Source organism: Pararge aegeria, chromosome 4 (assembly GCF_905163445.1).
Source record: "Pararge aegeria chromosome 4, ilParAegt1.1, whole genome shotgun sequence".
In the NCBI taxonomy this organism is placed as follows: Eukaryota; Metazoa; Arthropoda; class Insecta; order Lepidoptera; family Nymphalidae; genus Pararge; species Pararge aegeria.
The window spans coordinates 4,056,862-4,075,879 of NC_053183.1; the positions used below are offsets into that span (position 1 = coordinate 4,056,862).

At 40.6% G+C, this 19,018-nt stretch overlaps 1 protein-coding gene across 1 annotated transcript in view; it reads right to left on the minus strand.

The window, feature by feature from the left end:
- Positions 1-19,018, minus strand: part of LOC120623465 (protein obstructor-E-like) — a 72,243-nt gene that overhangs the window by 34,409 nt on the left and 18,816 nt on the right. The window contains exon 2 of the mRNA XM_039889499.1: positions 1,433-1,480. Coding sequence (XP_039745433.1) covers positions 1,433-1,466 — 34 coding nt within the window. The 5' untranslated portion in view covers positions 1,467-1,480. The remainder of the gene's footprint in view (positions 1-1,432; positions 1,481-19,018) is intronic.

A 19,018-nucleotide genomic window follows, 5' to 3' on the forward strand; every position in this document is an offset into this window, starting at 1 on the left:
GATGCCCGGACAGACAGACAGACGGACAAAAATTAAATAAAAATCTGTTTTGGACTCAGTATCGATTATAAAGCATCCCCCGGTCAAAATTTTCAAAATATATTAAATGTACAGAAATCTTACAGTTACAGTTTTATTATAAGTAAAGATAATAAAGGTTTTACCATATTATCGAATAACTTTGTAATTGACCATCACAGTTGGCCATTTGAACTCAATATCGATACATCGAACCGCAAACATCTGTGCAAAGGGTTAAGGTTCGTCAACCACAAACTTTGCAGTCGATTTATTAACGCAAGGATGACATAGGTGGAATACTTGTGTATATTGTGAACTTTACGAAGCGGTTGTAGCCTAGTGGTAGGTGTGTCGGTTTCACTTTCGGGGTCACATCTGATCATCATCATGTCAACCAATCGACGTCCACTGCTGAGTTCCACAATACACGGTCCTGGGCCGGTTGCCTCCAGCGGCTCCCAGCGACTCGCCTGATGTCATCTGTCCACCTCGTTGGGGGCCGACCTACGCTGCGCTTACCGGTGCGGGGTCGCCATTCCAGCACCAAGACCCCAACGTCCATCCCTCCACACTCCTCTAACTTATCAAAATGATGTACGTTTTAAGCAATTAAAATAACACTTGCTTGATTCAACGGTCGAAAAAATAACATCGTAAGGAAACCTGCATGTCTGAGAGTTCTGCATAATGTTCTCAAAGGCGTTTGGAGTCCACCCATCCGCACTGGCCCAGCGTGGTGGACAACAGTCTATAACCTTCTCATTGACGTAACACCCGTGTACTGTATTGGGCCGGTAGTAGTGATTTGATGATGATTGTTAACCTCGATTTTAAATTACACATAAGCGGATATACTAAGCAATCCGAAGCAATGCACATGTATGAACATCCCAGTATAATTTTATTTATTATTTTTAAGACATCAATATTAATTATTTTAATCCGATTTAATTCATTTTTGTTTTGTTTCCTACTAATTGATTAAGTTGAATTATTCATTGTAACTTAGCTTTAAATATTTATACTTTTAAAGGTTTATATTAACTGACTAATAATTAATTGTAAATAATTTATAGGAATGACTTTTTAAATTTTAATGCATGCTGTGATAACCTGTGAATAGTTGAACATTTACTATGTGACTCATTCCAAAAAAAAAGAGCAAGTTTTAATGTATCTACTGTTGGTTGTCCATTATAAATAAATAAATAAATTCACTTACATCGCAGGCACTTTCAGAGATCGCATTCTGTGGTGACATAATACAGGAATCGTTTTTGTTGGTTGGGTGGTAACTAGCCACGGCCAAAGCCAACAGACAAAACTTGTGTTAACTTAAGCGATAATTAGCTTTGTCTTAGCATCGTTGCTGGAATGTAGGTGTTATTGTGTATTTGTAGTTAGTACTCACCGACGAGACTCGCCCAGCACCGTTCCGACGACATTTTGCGGTTTATATCTGCAACAGGGGAATGTTATTGACTGAGTTAATGCTCTCCAATACTGTAGCCCTAGTACAAAATTTGTACTCGCAATGGAGGAGTCTTTTACAAGTATGGGATACTTGAACATCGGATTGAAATGGATCTTAATTACGTTAAGTTAAAGCTCAAATTTGCCTACAATTCTTTAGCTTGGGCTTTTGATAGAACGTTTGTAAAAAAAACCAGAAGTACAGCATTTGCGAACTTAAATAAAGTGGCATTAGGTCCATTATAATTTGATGATACAGAGTTTTAAACTCGAAAGCGACTCCTCGATTACGAGAGAGCAAATCTAGTACTAAGGCTACTGGTTTGTTTACTTTGTTATTAGATTCCGACTCGCGCATCCGTCCCGTACGGATGTCTGTCTCGCAACCGATTGCTCGAGGTGAAAGTGTCAGTGGAAATCAGTGTCCGTTTCTGCGTTGTGGTAGTGCAGTGTAGTTCTAGGGTCTAGGATTCCTGTAAGTACACGTGTTATTATTAGCGTAGTTTAACACCCTCGTCACCTAAAGGCGAGGCCCCATAGGGCCACACCCTTTTTTTAGGCACACACCTCCCTGCATGGCAGGGAGGTCAACCGCTACCCCGGGGGCCGCCATGGCCCTCGCCGACTCCGACCTTAATCTGGAGGCCCTCTTAAAGGACCTCCAGGAGAATAACGCGGGTTACCTAAACCGCTTTAGGACTGTTAGGCCTAGAGTGTTCACGGACAGCCCGCAATCCCCGGCTCCCGCAGAGCCGATTACCGACGACCCGGTCGCTATCCCTGCGATAGCGATCGAAGAATCTACCTCCCCGGCATCATCCGAGACCGACGACGGCTTCACCGTCGTCGGTGCTAAAAAGCGGAAGCTTAAGGCTTCCAAATCCAAGGCGAACCCGCCAAAGAAAGTGGTAACGGACCGCCCAACTAAGACCCAGTCCCAAGCGCCCCGCGCAGCGCCTCGCGCAGCGTCCCAGGCTTCCCCTGCGGACGAAGACGAGCCCGAAGACTCCCCTATGGAGGAGCAACCCCAACCCAGGGATAGAATCCCACCTCTCTTCATCCGCGACAAGCTCGCATGGATGAAAATCATCCCGCTTCTTGAAGCGAACGGCATCGGCTTCACCGGTGCCCGATCCACCGCTATAGGCATTAGAGTACAGTGCCTATCCTCCGACGACCACCGTCGGCTAACTTCAATGCTCAGAGAGCATAATATAGGTTTTCATACCTACGCCCTAAGAGACGAACGCATTCTCCGCGTCGTCATTAAAGGATTACCGAAGGAGATTAGCTCCGAGGTAATAAAAGCCGACCTTTTGTCGCAAAATCTACCTGTCCTGGAGGTACATAGGATGTACAATACCAGGACGAAATATGTCTACGAGATGGTTCTCGTTTTATTAGAACTTTCCCCCGAAGGTAAAGAGATTTACAATCTCGAAAAAGTGTGCCACCTTTCAGGACTCACTATCGAGAAGCCCCATAACAGAGGCAAGGTCGGCCAGTGCCACCGATGCCAACTGTACGGCCATTCCGCAAGGAATTGTTTCGCCCGCCCTAGGTGCGTCAAGTGCCTGGGCGACCACGGCACCGCCGATTGCTCCCGACGGGACCCGACCGTCGACGAACCGCCGAGCTGTGTACTCTGCTACACCCAAGGGCACCCCGCGAATTATCGCGGATGCCCAAAGGCGCCGCAGTTTACACGGCGCAGGGGTCCGCCGCCGGCTCGGAGACCCGCAGCACAGCCCGCCCAACGCTTCGTCCCAGCGCCGGTACCCGCTACCAGCGCATGGGCCAAGCCCCTTAACGGAGCGCCTAGCGCCTCCGCCCCCGCCCCCGCACCGGTGCCGGTAGCCCCTCAGGCCACCGCACCGGCAGCGGCCCACCCGGCCTCAGCGCCCTCGCCCATGCACCTATCTCCGGATATGGACCCCCTGGACTTCATCCAGTACCTCGTGTCTGCGGTTGACATGAACGAGGTAAAAGTATTCTTTGCAAAGGCAAAGGTCTCCCTCAACCAGGCTATGCGTGAGCACTCTAGCCTCCTAACAACCATCGGGACTATCCAAAAAGCAATCCGTTAATGGGTAGTACATATAAAGGTAGGGTAAAACCACACTCCCTGGCAGTCAGCTTCTTTAATGCAAACGGCATTATCGATCAAATGCATCAAATCCGTGAATTTATATGTGCACAACAAATCGATATCTTCCTAGTGCAAGAGACCTTCTTAAAACCTAGTAGAAGCGATCCCAAAGTTGGAAATTATAACTTAATTAGAAATGATCGGACCACCAACCGGTTGGGTGGTACCGCGATCTATTACAGAAGGGCTCTTCACTGCACTCCTCTCGATCCTCCACAGCTTACCAACATGGAAGCCTCCGTATGTCAGGTGGGTATGACCGGCCATCCGTCGATCATACTAGCATCCGTTTATCTCTCACCGAACAAAACCTTTTTAGAGAGTGACTTACTCGCTCTCCTCTCCTTAGGTGACTCTGTCATTTTGGCTGGCGACTTCAACGCTAAGCACACCGACTGGTCCCGCTCCACTAACGCGCACGGACGACAACTTAACATACTTGTCAGACGACCCGACCTCAACTTTATCGTAGTTGCCCCAGACTCGCCGACTCGCTTCCCGATGTCGGATAGTTCGATCGACCGACCGGACATACTCGACATAGCGCTCCTCAAGAATATCACCCTTCAGGTGAACTCTGTGGAAGTGCTATCCGAGCTATATTCGGATCACAGACCTGTCAAACTACAGCTAGGCCCCGTAGGCCCCGCGATCCTCCCGACCCGTAAAGTCATCGACTTCAAGAAGCTCTCCGGGCTACTCGAAGCGAAGGACTCTGTGCACCTCTCTAAAATTCCTGACGTCGTAGAGACATTAGAGCAAGCCCAGGCAGCCTCACTGCACCTGACCAACCACGTCTGTGACGCTACGAGCGAATGCTCCCGCGAGATGCCGTGCGGATTTTACCGCATGGTACTCACGGAGGACGCGCGAGAGCTAATCACAAACAAGAATAGGGCCCATAGGGAGCATGACAAATATCCGACACGACAGAATCGGTTAGAACTCTGGAGAGCCCAGAGGAAGGTAGTGTCTATCATTACCGCACTCCGACACGGACAATGGGACAGGTTCTTGGGGGAGCTCTCGCCATCGCGTAGTGCGTTCTACAAACTGGCGAAGGCTCTCAAAATGACCCGCGCTCCCGCCCTCCCACCGTTAGCACGCCCCGACCTCCCGCCCGCCTTTGAAGATATCGATAAGGCTGAATGCATGGCTGACTGCCTCGAATCCCAATGCTCTCCGAGCACCGTATCCATTGATAGGCCCCACGTCTTGCGAGTCGAAAGCGAACTCGCAACAATCCTCTCGACCCCTCCCGATGGTGAACCTCTCGCCCCGACGACCTGCGATGAAGTTCATACTATTATCAAGGGTTTCCACTCTAAGAAAGCCCCAGGCCCCGACGGCATTACCAATAAAACCCTAAAGTTACTCCCAGGACAAATTATCAACCTACTAGTGGTAATTTTTAATGTATTCTTGGCAAACTGCTACTTCCCCAACCAGTGGAAGGAAGCAACAGTCATAGGTATCCACAAGTCGGGCAAACCCCGCGACCTTCCCTCCAGTTATCGCCCTATAAGCCTCCTAAACACCTTAGCAAAGGTGTATGAGAGGGTAATATTACACAGACTGAAGGCAGTCGTAGAGGAGAAAAACCTCCTTAACGACGAGCAATTCGGCTTTCGAGCCAAGCACTCTTGCGTCCACCAAGCGCACCGCCTCACGGAGCACATACTGGCAGGATTCAATCGATACAGACACATGAGCCCCACTGGGGCCGTGTTCTTAGACATTGCCAAGGCCTTCGACAGGGTCTGGCACGCCGGCTTGTTGTACAAGCTGCACCATATGGGCGTGCCAGCTAGTCTCGTTCGTTTGCTGCGAGCGTATCTCACCGATCGCACATTTCGCTATCGTCTAGACGGTACGCTCTCTTCCCCTAGACCCATACGAGCGGGAGTCCCTCAGGGCTCCGCGCTCTCCCCACTTCTATACGCGCTCTTCACGAGCGACATTCCCCGCGACCTACCGGCGACGGTCAAACTGGCCCAATTCGCCGACGATACCGCTCTCTTTGCGACCGATCCCAAAAAGAGCAACATTGCAAGTCGACTCCAAAAGGCGCTCCACCTGCTGGGCAAGTGGTTCCGCCTCTGGAGGATCGAGGTTAACCCCGAGAAGAGCGCAGCGGTGCTCTTCACGGGCAAACCGAGAGGCCGCTTCACGGTAAACCCCGCAGAGGTCACCCTCTACGGGCGTCCCATACCCTGGCAAGACAAGGCCAAATACCTGGGAGTAACGTTCGATCATAGAATGAGCTTCACCGCACACATTCGCAAGGCCCGCAACAAGGCTGCGTATGTGATGGGTCGTCTCTATCCGATGATTTGCCGCAAAAGCAAATTATCCCTCCGTCACAAGGTAACCTTGTATAAAACGTGCATACGTCCCATTATGACATACGCCAGCGTCGTATTCGCCCATCGCCCTCACAGCTCCTACAGGAGCTTTCAAGTCCTGCAGAACAAATTTATGCGTATGACCACGGACAGTCCGTGGTACATGCGCAACGTAGATCTCCACCGAGACCTCGATCTTCCCACCATAGCCCAGTACCTGAAAACATTATCAAAGACCTACTTTGAAAATGCAGTCCGACACCCCAACCCCCTAGTGGTCGAGGCGTCCACTTATACCCCCGTCCCCGACGTCGAACCAAAGCGGCGACGTCCGAAGCATGTCCTTGACGACCCTGACGACAAAATAACTACCGACAACGTGTCCCAACCACACACACACACGCAACATTCACAGCGTCTTCGCCGGCGAAGACGAGGGCCCCGATTTCTGACGTCATCCGGACGTGGATCCTTACCACGGTCACGGGGGCGTTCGGACTAAACAATGATTAGTCCAAAAGTCCACCAACAGTCAGATTAACGTCGAACCGAGCCGAGGTCCGAGTCCTCGCAGGAGGCACCCTCGGGTCGACGTCTCCCATACTCCCCCCGATGTCGTCGAGCCCTGGGGCTCTTCTCATGGCGAGCTTTCGCGCTCGCCCCACTCCCCCGGTGACGCCGTAGCAACCCCTTAGGAGGTTATCGGCAAGTGTCCTTCCGAAAAAGCAAAAAAAGCATACTTTGTTATTAGAAATTCTGAAAGGGTTGCTGTACGTTAGTCTTTAGTGTTGATAGCTAGTTTTCATATGCTTAATTTCATTAACATGCTTAATTTAATGCTGTTTGTCATTAATGACGTATTTTTAACATTTCTACCGCACCATCTTATATGTTTATAGCTTTAAAGAAACGTAATCGATTTGTTGTGGCAAAACCTCTTCGTACCAGAACTGCTTTTGCGCGAAATCAATATTTCTCGCAATCAAATTATTTATATAACACGATTCACAGAAAACATAAAATATATCCGCAAAAATTGCATGCATGCAAAGAAATATTAAATAAATATCTATTTAACATTAAATTATAATGAAGTGGAATCGTTATTAAAACGCGTAATTTAATATTAAGTATAATTATAGAGGTTAACACACACACACACACACACCCACACACACATGCGAACTACTTTGCACTTTAAATATATTGTAATGTCCTTTTTCTTTAATTTTTATTTTTTTAGTTAACTTATCTTCTGCTATGTAACATGTCTATTATTTCTAATATTAACACAAAAGGTTTTGTTTATATGCCTACCCTCGTTTTTATGTTTATTTCTATTTCCGGCACTCTACATCACTTGGTGGCGTGTCTTTATCGGTAGGGTGGTAACTAGCCACGACCAAAACCTCCCACCAGACCACACTAGAGAAAATTTCAAAAACATCTAAATTTTCCCTGTTTGACCTCCCACAAATAAGAACACACCGCTCACGCTCTCCACTGGCCAGGGAGGTCGTCAAAAATCGTAATGTTAAACTAATTTAATTTCATTAAAATACTAATTACATAACTGCCAGTAATTTGAATGTTAGAACTAAATCACAACATCAACGATTATATTATACTAGCTGCTGCCCGCGACTTCGTCTGCGTTAGTTTTGATTTTTTGGACATTAAATTTAGGTGTAGTTGTACTGAAATTTTTAAGTTGTGTATTCTTATATAAAAAAAAAACTATTCGCGTAAAGAATATCTGAAAAGAACTGTCTGACCAGTCTCAGCTCCTTCGTTATAGGACGAATCGAATTCGTATCGATAGTTGATTTATACGCTCAAGGTTAACGAAGAACATTTCTATCTTTATGTATATAGTCCCTGTGTCAAATCGTCAAACTTTTTCATCACCTCTCCCAAAGGAACTGAGCTTAATTTCGAGATAAAAAGTATCCGATATTACATCTATTACCTCTAAGAATATGTTTCCAAAGTTTCATGATGATCGGTTCAGTAGTTTTTGCGTGAAAGCGTAACAAACAAACTTACATTCACATTTATAATATTAGTAGGGATAGTAATCGTTATAGGACGAATCGAAGTCGTATTGATAGTTGATTTATATGCTAAAGATTAACGAAGAACATTTCTATCATTTTGTATATAGTCCCTGTGTCAAATCGTCAAACTTTTTCATCACCTCTCCCAAAGGAACTGAGCTTAATTTCGAGATAAAAAGTATCCGATATTACATCTCTTACCTCTAAGAATATGTTTCCAAAGTTTCATGATGATCGGTTCAGTAGTTTTTGCGTGAAAGCGTAACAAACAAACTTACATTCATATTTATAATATTAGTAGGGATAGGGATAGGGATAGAGAAGTAGGGATTAATACGATTACACACGTGTAAAAATGAATAAGAGAAACATGACGTAAAAAAAGAAATAAAAAATCAATCCTCGTTTGTCACTATACTATTTTAAATTAATGTTTTAGTGCTGTCAAGAACGGGTGGAATTTGAGTAATGGCGTAAAACGGAATTCAATACTTTCGATTAGCACTGCCATTAATCAAAGCATGCCCTGACGAAAATATGAGCGATTAAGATGAAAAGTAAAATTGGAAATTGTCCTTGGCCCTTATTGGTAAGATTTTCTTACAAATTATATTTTTGAATAAAGAATGGATTATACATTCGCAGTCGCTTGTATAAAGTAGACTTTCTGCGAACAAAGGAATTGAATACAATTATTTTATACTATCTCGTAGTATGAATCCAAAAGTTTCGTTTCAATTCATTCAGTAGTTTCAGCGTCTGATACAGACAGACAAAAATGGAAAAAAAAAATATATATATACTTAAAATAATTTATATACTACGACAACGCACACATCGCCATCTAGCCCCAAAGTAAGCGTAGCTTGTGTTATGGGTTCTGAGATGACTGTATGTGTGTGTGTATATTTTTATGAATAAAATACATAAATACTTATTATATACATATAAACACCCAGACACTGAAAAACATTCATGCTCATCACACAGGCTCGCATCACATTTGGGTCGCTGCAAACTGCGTCATTCGGCCTTCCAAAAATCAGTATGGAATATAGTGTCCTCAAAAAAAGGTAACGGTTTTATTAGAAGTATGCATAGATTAATAAAAGGCGATAGAGTACTGTTTTCACTAATACAAAAAAAAATCGAATTAGCGTACAAATGTACTTTCGTATAAACTGACCAACTGTCGTTTTTACCAAAGGATTCGGGAATCAAGTTTAATAACGAACTATGCCCGATCGAAATTGCTTCGTTTGAGGGAGGGAATTGGATGAAAACTTGTTATAGCTGATGGCTGACCGTTACCGGAATAAAAATGTCCGCATTAAGGCGAACCATCTGTATATAACAAGCTACTATTTTCTACCTTTTTCTTATTTTTTTATTGTAGTTAGCCCTTGATTGCATTCTCACCTGGTGGTAAGTGATGATGCAGTCTAAGATGATAGCGGGCTAACCTGTTAGGGAATATGCTGTATGCAGTGGCGTGCATAGAGGGTATGTACAGGGTATGCAGATGATATAAAATGAAGAAAATCCCCAGTACCAGTTATAAGTTTTTATTTACGTTAAGAAAAGTATAACAAAACAACGTATACAATTAGGCGGCCTTATCGCTTCATAGCGATTTCTTCCAGGCAACCAATGGCGAAGAAAACAAATACAGAAAATAGTTAGGTGGTGCATATATACTCGTACATATACCCATAAAATAAATATTTCATTACTCAAATAAATATATATAATATGTATGTGTATATAGTAGTCATATCCCTAATCGGTTTCTACGCAACATCGCACCGAAACACTAAATCGCTTAGCGGCACGTCTTTTTCGGTAAGGTGGTGACTAGCCAAAGCCTCCCACCAGACACATATTAATTCATCATTTATCACGATTTGTTGCTATTTGTGGCCAGTATCTTATATAAATAATATTGATAAAACTAACGTACCACTTATTACTATATATATGTATACGAGATGTTTTTAAATAATAATGAAATATCCAGCACCTTTTTTTTTTAATTTAAGGAAAATTCCAGGCGCAAAGGTACCATCTCCTACGTGTTGTGGACCTAACTAAGAACTCTATGTGTCTCTTGATGGTCCTATCAGCGAGAGTACGGGATGTATTTGCTTATTCACCGAGCTCCAATCACAATGTAGGACTTTGAGCTTTAATGGCGACATAAGTTAACTCTTTACAAATTTTTTGCCAAGATAAGAGTTAAGCTGTGAAGCCGTGCAAAGGTAACGAAGTTCATTTTTCTTACGGCCTTACTATGACTTACGGAACTGAGACATGGTCGCTAACTATGGGCCTCATAAGAAGCCTCGAGTCACTCAGCGAGCGATGGAGAGAGCTATGTTAGGAGTATCTCTACGTGATCAAATGAGGAGATCCGTAGAAGAACTAGAGTTACCGACACAGCTCAGGGAGTCGCGAAGTTGAAGTGGCAATGGGCAGCACATAGCTCGGAGAACCGATGGACGTTGGGGTCTTAAGGTGCTGGAATGGCGACCCCGCACCGGTAAGCGTAGGTCGGCCCCCAACCAGGTGGACAGATGACATCAGGCGAGTCGCTGGGAGCCGCTGGAGGCAAGCGGCCCAGGACCGTGTATTGTGGAACTCCCTACAGAAGACCTATGTCCAGCAGTGGACGTTGATTGGTTGACATGATGATGATGATGATTAAACTATTTAACCGATTGTTTACAAAAATAACATAATGATATAATTGCTTGCATTTTGGAGATGATATTGGATTGTTTTTATACCGGAAAAATAATAGGCTGCTGCGGGATTTCTGACATAATAAACACGGAAGAAGTCACGGGCAACTAGTGGATAGATTTTGGCCATAGCTCGTAGGATCAATAGTGTTGTTTAGTTTCACCCAAATTAAGGAACCATCGGAGTGTGATACGAAGTAGCTGTGGGTCAAAGCGGCCTCGAGCGATAGTATTGAATAATTGATGAAGTACTCACATGTAGTCTCGTTTCTTGAGTAAGGTCTACAGACAATTAAAGTATAGAGTGGCTAAGTCATATTCATATACGTTCACATTCGTTCAAATTTTGACGGCCGATTGGCGCAGTTTGCAGCGACCCTTCTTTCTGAGTCCAAGGCCGTGGGTTCGATTCCCACAACTGGGAAATGTATGTGTGATGAGCATGAATGTTTTTCAGTGTCTGGGTGTTTATATGTATATTATAAGTATTTATGTATTATATTCATAAAAATATTCAACAGCTATCTTAGTACCCATAACACAAGCTACGCTTACTTTGGGTCTAGGTGGCGATGTGTGTATTGTCGTAGTATATTTATTTATTTATTTTATTTATTAAATTTGATAATGGATAGATTCATATAAAAATGGTAATTAGATACCAAAGTCTTAGAACAGTGTGTGTTGCCAGTGATGACTTACTGCACCGTAAAATGCATATTTAAAAAAAGGTATGCTCGGAGACGATTATCAGTAATGTCGTTCTTAGTTCGTGTTTATTACGTTTTATAAAACTAATACTGTAACAAATACTAATTTCAAATCCCCGGATATCTTTTTGCAGCACCATTTCTCGGGATAAAAAGTATCCTACGTTTATTTCCAGGGTGTAAGCTATGCCGATATAACTCTCCGTCCTTTCAATTAACTTAATGCTGAAAATCATGTTAATTGGTTGCTTGTTTAAGGCGTGATAGAAGTACAGACAAACTTTCGCGTTCATAACATTAGTTAGCATTAAAGTTTGATCAGTCAAAGCAACGTTGACCCAAGTGGGTAACTGGATCGCTAACCGAATCAAGAATCGAATTTTACATATTCTTGTGCTTCGTATGTTATTTATGTCGTCGTTCTCGGTCGTTATCACTAACATCTAAATAACCGGCACCAAAAAAAAGTTCTTTAGCGTAGGTGGGTCTTCACATAAGTATTTTACTAGTTGATGTTAAAGTGACAAGTAGCCAATTGTCATTTTTGCCACTTCTTGTTATTTTGTCCTATCTGTCACTACGATTAATATCCTGAGTGAGGTCAGAAGCCTGTCACCTCGCGCGTAAGTAAACTATGACTACAGAATGAAGGAAAAGTTATGTAAGACTGCAAGTGTCTACATAAGGGGCGGTCGATGTGATGTTACATAATTGAGTGCCTTTAAGCTTTTTGTAGTGTACGTGGAAATTGTCACACGTGAGATTGCGAACGGTATTTTTTGTTGTTGTTTAAAAAGGTCATACGCGTCCGACTATTAAATTTTGTTTCTAACTACCAGACCTAATTGTGATCATTATGTTATAGGCTCACTATAGGGCACAGGTCACACATTAGAAATGTTTAGGCTGCAGTCCACCACGCTGCCCGAGTGCTGATTGGTGGACTTTAAGAACATTATGGAGAACTCTCAGGCTTGCTGGTTTTCTCACGATGTTTTCACTCAACGTTGAAGCAAGTGATATTTATATAAGTGAAAACGCACATAACTTAGTTTGGTGTTGTTCGCTTAGACTTGGTGTTTTTACACGCTTTATATTAGCTTCACGTGTATGTATGTTTGTGACCGACTCCTTTGGACTTGATTTTGACCCTCATCAAACAGTCTGATTTCGTTCAAACTTTGTAGATATATTGAGAAACGACGACAATACACTAATTTGATAAGATTATTCCATTTTTCAATATGCAAAATAAGTTTTTTGTTAATTAATATAATTGCCATCCATAGTCGATAAGGCAGGAATAATTAATTTCCAACCATTATCTTTAGTCGATTTCTCTAATATTAACAAATTTGATGGTGAATTTGGAATCGATTAATTTTGCTATAATAAAAATAATGGTTTAAGAAAAAGTAAAAATCACGCTTTTATAAATAAACTAAACTAAAAGGTAGAAATTAGTTTGTTTTTATTTTTTCCACGCGTGTTTTTTAGTTTTTTTGAACTATTAATTTTTTTAATTTTATTAAATTTGTTATTTGTGTAAGTATATCATATTACTTCTTCTTGTGAACAACCTAAACCTATACACGTTTTTTTTCTATTTCCTTTGTTGGTCTGCCTGGCAGAGATCGCTTTTTAGCGATAAGGCCGCCCATTGTACCTGAGCTACATTTTGTTTTTTTTTTAAATTTCATTCTGATAGGTGTTTTTTGACGTGACAACGTCTTATAAATTGGTTTGCCGCGTGACACTTCAAGAAACTGCGTTACGCTCCGCTCACGTTATGCGCTCACAATGAGAGCGAGTGAGAGGCACGCGTCCCTTCCACTCGGGCATGGTTAGCCCGCCTAAGAGCGAGAGAGACAGACATAAAAAGTGAAAGGCACGCGTCCCTTTGTAGTAAACGCTGTTTCATTGTACGCAAATGTATTGCAAGTTATTGTATGTATATTTGTATATAAATACGTATGTATGTGTAAAGGTAAAAATAAAATTTTGTTAATATGAAATTCAGTGCGAGATTCTTTGTATAAATTAATGTTTTAAATATAATTCTTTGTATAAATAAATGTTTTAAATTGTTACTATTATTTCATCCTTCTTCCTACTATACGAATGAATATTCACATTAAAATTATTTTACCACTCAAAGTCGTTGTCACGTAAAACTTTCGCCCGTATACCGACTTTACAGGCAACCAATTTTTTTTTTCTGATTTTCATTTCATTTTAATTTTCAAAAGTTAGGGGAGTTCGCTGAGATTCGAACTCGGCACCCACAAAGTGATGTGAAGCCGAAGTCCACTAGGCAACCATTGCTAATGTACATGCCAATGTTTAATTAAATATGTACCTCAAGCTTAATTCGCTATACTCCGCGAATTTGTGAATTCCGCAAAGTAACGCCTGCTTAATCCAATAAATATGTACCTAACTTTAATTATATATAAACTGAAGAAGTTTTCAATATTAAGTAATATTATTTTATCGCCTTCATGTCCGCACAACAGGTTTACACGGGTAGATAGAGGATTATACAAGGTTTAAAGGATTATAAAAGGTTATGGCGGAAAAACAACCCTTCAAGGTGTATATGAATAAAGTTTAAATGGAATAAATCTATTTAAACTAAGATTTTCCTGATTAATCAACATTTCTTAAATATAATTCAACGGGTACATACAACGATAATATTTTGAGATTTGACGATATTTCGACCTAGGGACCACGATTTATGCAACTGGGTATACTTAAGGAATAAATCTTACTTATACAATCATCATCCATCACTGCTAGCTAGGCCTCTTCTTTCATACTATATACGGTTTTAGAACCCCCCACGCTGTTCAAACGCGGGTTGATAGGCTTCAACGACTATTATCACAATTGATTTTGACGAACTATAGCGCAGAGGTGAGCCCTGTGGTTTTGAGTTGGAGGTCCCGGCCCGTCTTAGGAAAGTACAGAAAACCTTTGCGGGGCTGAGTATATGATTTTTGGAGTTTACTCCTTCAGAATCGATTTTCATATATAAGGCGCCCGGTATGAGGAAAATGTGAGGAGTCAAATCTACTGATGAATGACCTCGTTACGTTTTCGCTTTGCGACGTTGCATGCCCGGCAACTGTGATGCGCAAACATGCAACGTCGCTTTCGTTTAATTAACTTATTTTTAACATGATACCGAAAGTAATATTAGATTTACCATAACATAAGTTTAAATAAAAAATAAATAATAAAATAAAATCATTTTATTTCAGGTCTGGGACCCATATACAAAATTTAACACAATATAAATATAAGACAGATTTTAAAAATAAACACAAAATAAATATAAGACCGCTTTTAAAAATAAATAAATAAAGAGAAAAAAAAAACAATAATTAATTAAAATCTAGAATTAAAAATTACAATAAATTAAATTTCAATTAAAAAATAAATTAAATTTCAATTAAAATTAAAATCCAACTATTTTATATCATTTCGTGTTTGGAATCTGGTTTAAAGAATATATAAAAACACATTTAGTACATCGAGGTTACCATACTATTGATGAATTTCTTAATGACAAGGTTGCCTGGAAACAAGCCGCTCCGCTTTCATCTCACACAAGATAGAACAAAGATTGTTTAATTGTAAAACGATGTTGAAAAAAAGAGCAACTGCTGAGTTTCTTGCTGGCGTACAGTCACTGCAAACAGACATACTTGACGTTTCAAAAATGCTTATATTATAGGCCTACTTGAAATAAATGAATTTTGAATTTGATTTTTTTTTTAATTGCTGAATTTTCTCTTGACTGTTGGAACTATAGCGTTATTAAGGCGATTTCTCAGACGCGTCAGAGAACGAAAAAAAACGTAATGGACTAATGGGGCGTCATTATAAATTGAATACGGTGCGTATAGGCTTATTCATTTAATATTGGACTCACCTTGCAAGTATCAAATTAAATAAATCTATGGTATAGAAAAAACTCTTTCCAACCAACTTCAAAAGTCGCTACAAGTAAAATGGTAAAACCCAACGGCCATTACGTCGTTTCCCGTGCCCATCAATACTCGTATAATATAAACCCATTGTTTGCACCTGTTTGGCGCGGGTCGCCCACAATTAGAAGAGTTTAGGTCGTAGACAACAATGCTGGACCAGTGCTGATTGGTGGACACTACACGCGTTTCAGAACATTATAGACAACTCTCAGGTATGCTGGTTTCCTCATAATGTTTTCTTTTAATTGCTTAAAAGGCGCATATTTTAGTTTTCGCGTGAAAGCGTAGCAAACAAACTTACATTCACATTTATAATATCAGTTGGGACTTATTTAAAGTAGGCCCAATTTAAGTACTTCTGTTTGAAGTCTGTTTGAAGTGACTATACCCCGCCTAAGAAGAAGTCTGCAGAAGTTAGAAGTTAAGTTAAGTTAGTTTTAGTTAAGTTAGTTAGTTAGTTAGTTAGTTAGTTAGTTTTAGTTACTACTCTTTTACATTAAAAACATTTTCAATGTGTCAATCATTACTCATTAAGAGACATTAAATAATCCTAAGATGTTTTTAGTGGTTTGTCTTTCCCCTTTTTTTTTCTCGTGGGGAAATCCTTATGTTTACCACTGCGCCACGGGGAGGCACGGTGATTATGTCGGACTCTTACCGACTAAAACCCCACGTTGTTCCTACCAGTCGCCTGGTGGTTGGACCACGGGAATTCTTTCGCACAAATCCGCGACCTCCTTCACGCTGTTACTCATCCAAAGCTACCTATCAGCTTAATTCTTGGCATAGGCAGGCATAGGTTAAAAGGAAGAAGGAAAAAACAAACGGTTCTCATGGGATTAATTTATAACAACGGTCGAATACCGGTGGCAACCGCTAGTTAAAGTGCAAAATGAACATCAGAAAAGAGGACACCGACTGCCTCGTTGGTATTATTCAGAACTGGGGTATTAAAAAAAAGTACTGAATCAAAGAAATACCTACTTAGTCGGTATGTAAGTAGTAGATTATTGATCATAGCTCTATTGTGTACATAAGTCACATGCGAGAGCCGTGGATTTTGTTCCGCCAGCTACAGGAAGGTTGGTTTTCCGGCAAAGTTAGCAAAAGTTACGTAACAAACGTAGCTAGTTACATTCATAACTAACAATACTTTAAACTCGAAAGTTATTTTTCACAGGCTTAAGGTTACGCTGTCCTGATGGGAATCGTCTTAACAATGGTACAGAGCAATTGTCAGGTAATCCGATAGCATCGTACAACGTTGCCACATCAACACGCGGTTTTTATTGAAATGCTTTATATATGTATTCTTCTTATTGCATAAGTGTAGGGATAGTATTTATGAAGTAGTAGTATTTAATTTACCCGGCTAAGTTTGCTGTGGGCTCTTCCTAGACCAGGGCGCGTTTGGAACCCTCGTAGCTTTAAGTTGGCGAACGAAGTTATCACCATCCCCTTACAATTATGTAAACAAATATGTATGAACTCTTCATAAGTGCCTGTGATAGGCCTACATGAAGAAAGAAATTTAGAATTTGAATTTGAAGATAAAAAATCAAGACTTGGCAGTGGAAATTAATTCCTTCCGTATTATCAGTAGGTACGAGTATATCAAGAGTAATTATGTTAGTTTCTGTTTAAATTGTTTAATAGCGGAGTGGTTCCTACTAGTGGAGCCGGAAATAGTGCGGTCGCCAGGAGACCGGACTCTACTATATGTGTATAGATCTTTTAAAATAAGATAAGTCCTAAGAAAATAGGACGAATGGTTACCTTATGCTCATCAGGAAAAAAGTGTCGCAACTTGCAAGAGAAAGTGAAGTGACGTAACGATTCTCGTTCCAGAACGGGACCGGATAGTCTGAAGACGGTTTAAACTGGAGTTATTACGATTTTCTCCCCTAGCTTGTAATATATTGGCATTAATTTACTGACTGATTACTCTGTCAATCTAGAGCTATGAGCTTGACTAGTAACTTGCATTGTACACATTGGATCGAGTACCTAAAGGCTTTTACAACATGTTTCCGAAGACAATGTTAGGTATGTTATATAACATTTGTTACATCGATATGAAGTTAACGGCTTTGCTCTTATTTGTGCATGAGTTAGATTAAAGCTTTTATGACAGTATTTATTGCAAATTGTTCTTTAAAACTGCTACCTTAGTTGGAGCTTTTTTCAATCTTATATTTTGAGGTTTCTTCTCAGTATAATTTATACTATTTTATATTCTAAGGGACAGGTCCCATTGAAAGTAGTGATAATATTTTAGCTTTCTTATCTATTAATTAACACAGATTTTATCCAAAGCCGCTATTTTGGAAACAAAATAATAGGCAATATGGCGGCTACATACTTTATATTCAAATTCCCTCAGTAGTTTTTTTCAACTGTCTTCAAATTAGTATGTTTGAACTATTATAGTAGACATCGGCAAAAGATAAAAAAATCTGTACAGTGTACTTAATAATTTGATTTTCTTTGTACATATAAATCAGCCTTCTTTGTAGAACATTTGTATCTCCTTGCTCATGATAATTGGACATTGAACATCATGGAATTCCACATAGAGTTTCTATCCCAAAAACATATTTTGTCCTGTGCACAAAAGCCGTATATTAATATATAAATATACCATATATTCTTTGCATGGCTCCTTCTATTTTCTAACATTAAATTTTATTTTTACGTCCCAAGTATTTTGTATCGTTAAGAGAAAGCGGTTGCATTTAGTGAGCGTGACGTAACGATACAAGGCGGCGCGGCTCCAGACCTGGACCGGATAGTGTGATGGCGCCTTAAACGGCTGGGAATTTTTTCCTTTCTAAATAGTATGTAGAATTACGTGAACAGCATTTGTAAGCTATTCGCAATCATTCTTGGAATATGTTGATCTATAATTAGTAGTTAATCATGTATCAACATCTTAATAAATTTGCCTGAACTATTCAATAAATGCTTGTCTATTTCATTCGGAACTTTTAACTTTCGTCAACTCCTTCAAATTTCGAACTCACTCTGCAGTATGTACCCCTGGTACCTATCAATAATTATAGACTTTGCTTTATTTTATTTAAACAATAAACTTACATCATTAAATTTTTAATTTAAGTCTCATAATATATTAAATCATTTATTTCTCTCCGTATTCATTCTCTTCTCGAGCGGGTGAAGATCATTATCTACACCCATGTACACCCAACAATAGAATATCATCATAGTAAATAAAAGCTGTATTTGACGGTTTGACAGTTCAAAAATAGGAGTGCTCTGATCGTCACCAAACTTTACAGGATTACTCGCCAGGTCAATCCGGAGATTCCCTGAAAGTTTAATTGAAATCGGTCCAGCCGTTTCGGAGCCTATACGGAACATACCCACACACTTTCTTTTCCATGTATACAGATTAATTAATTAATTATAGATTAATATCGCACGCACCTCTAACTTTTCTATGTTATCACTTGTTTCAACGGTGAAGAGAAAACATCGAGCATGCCTGAGAGTTGTACATAATG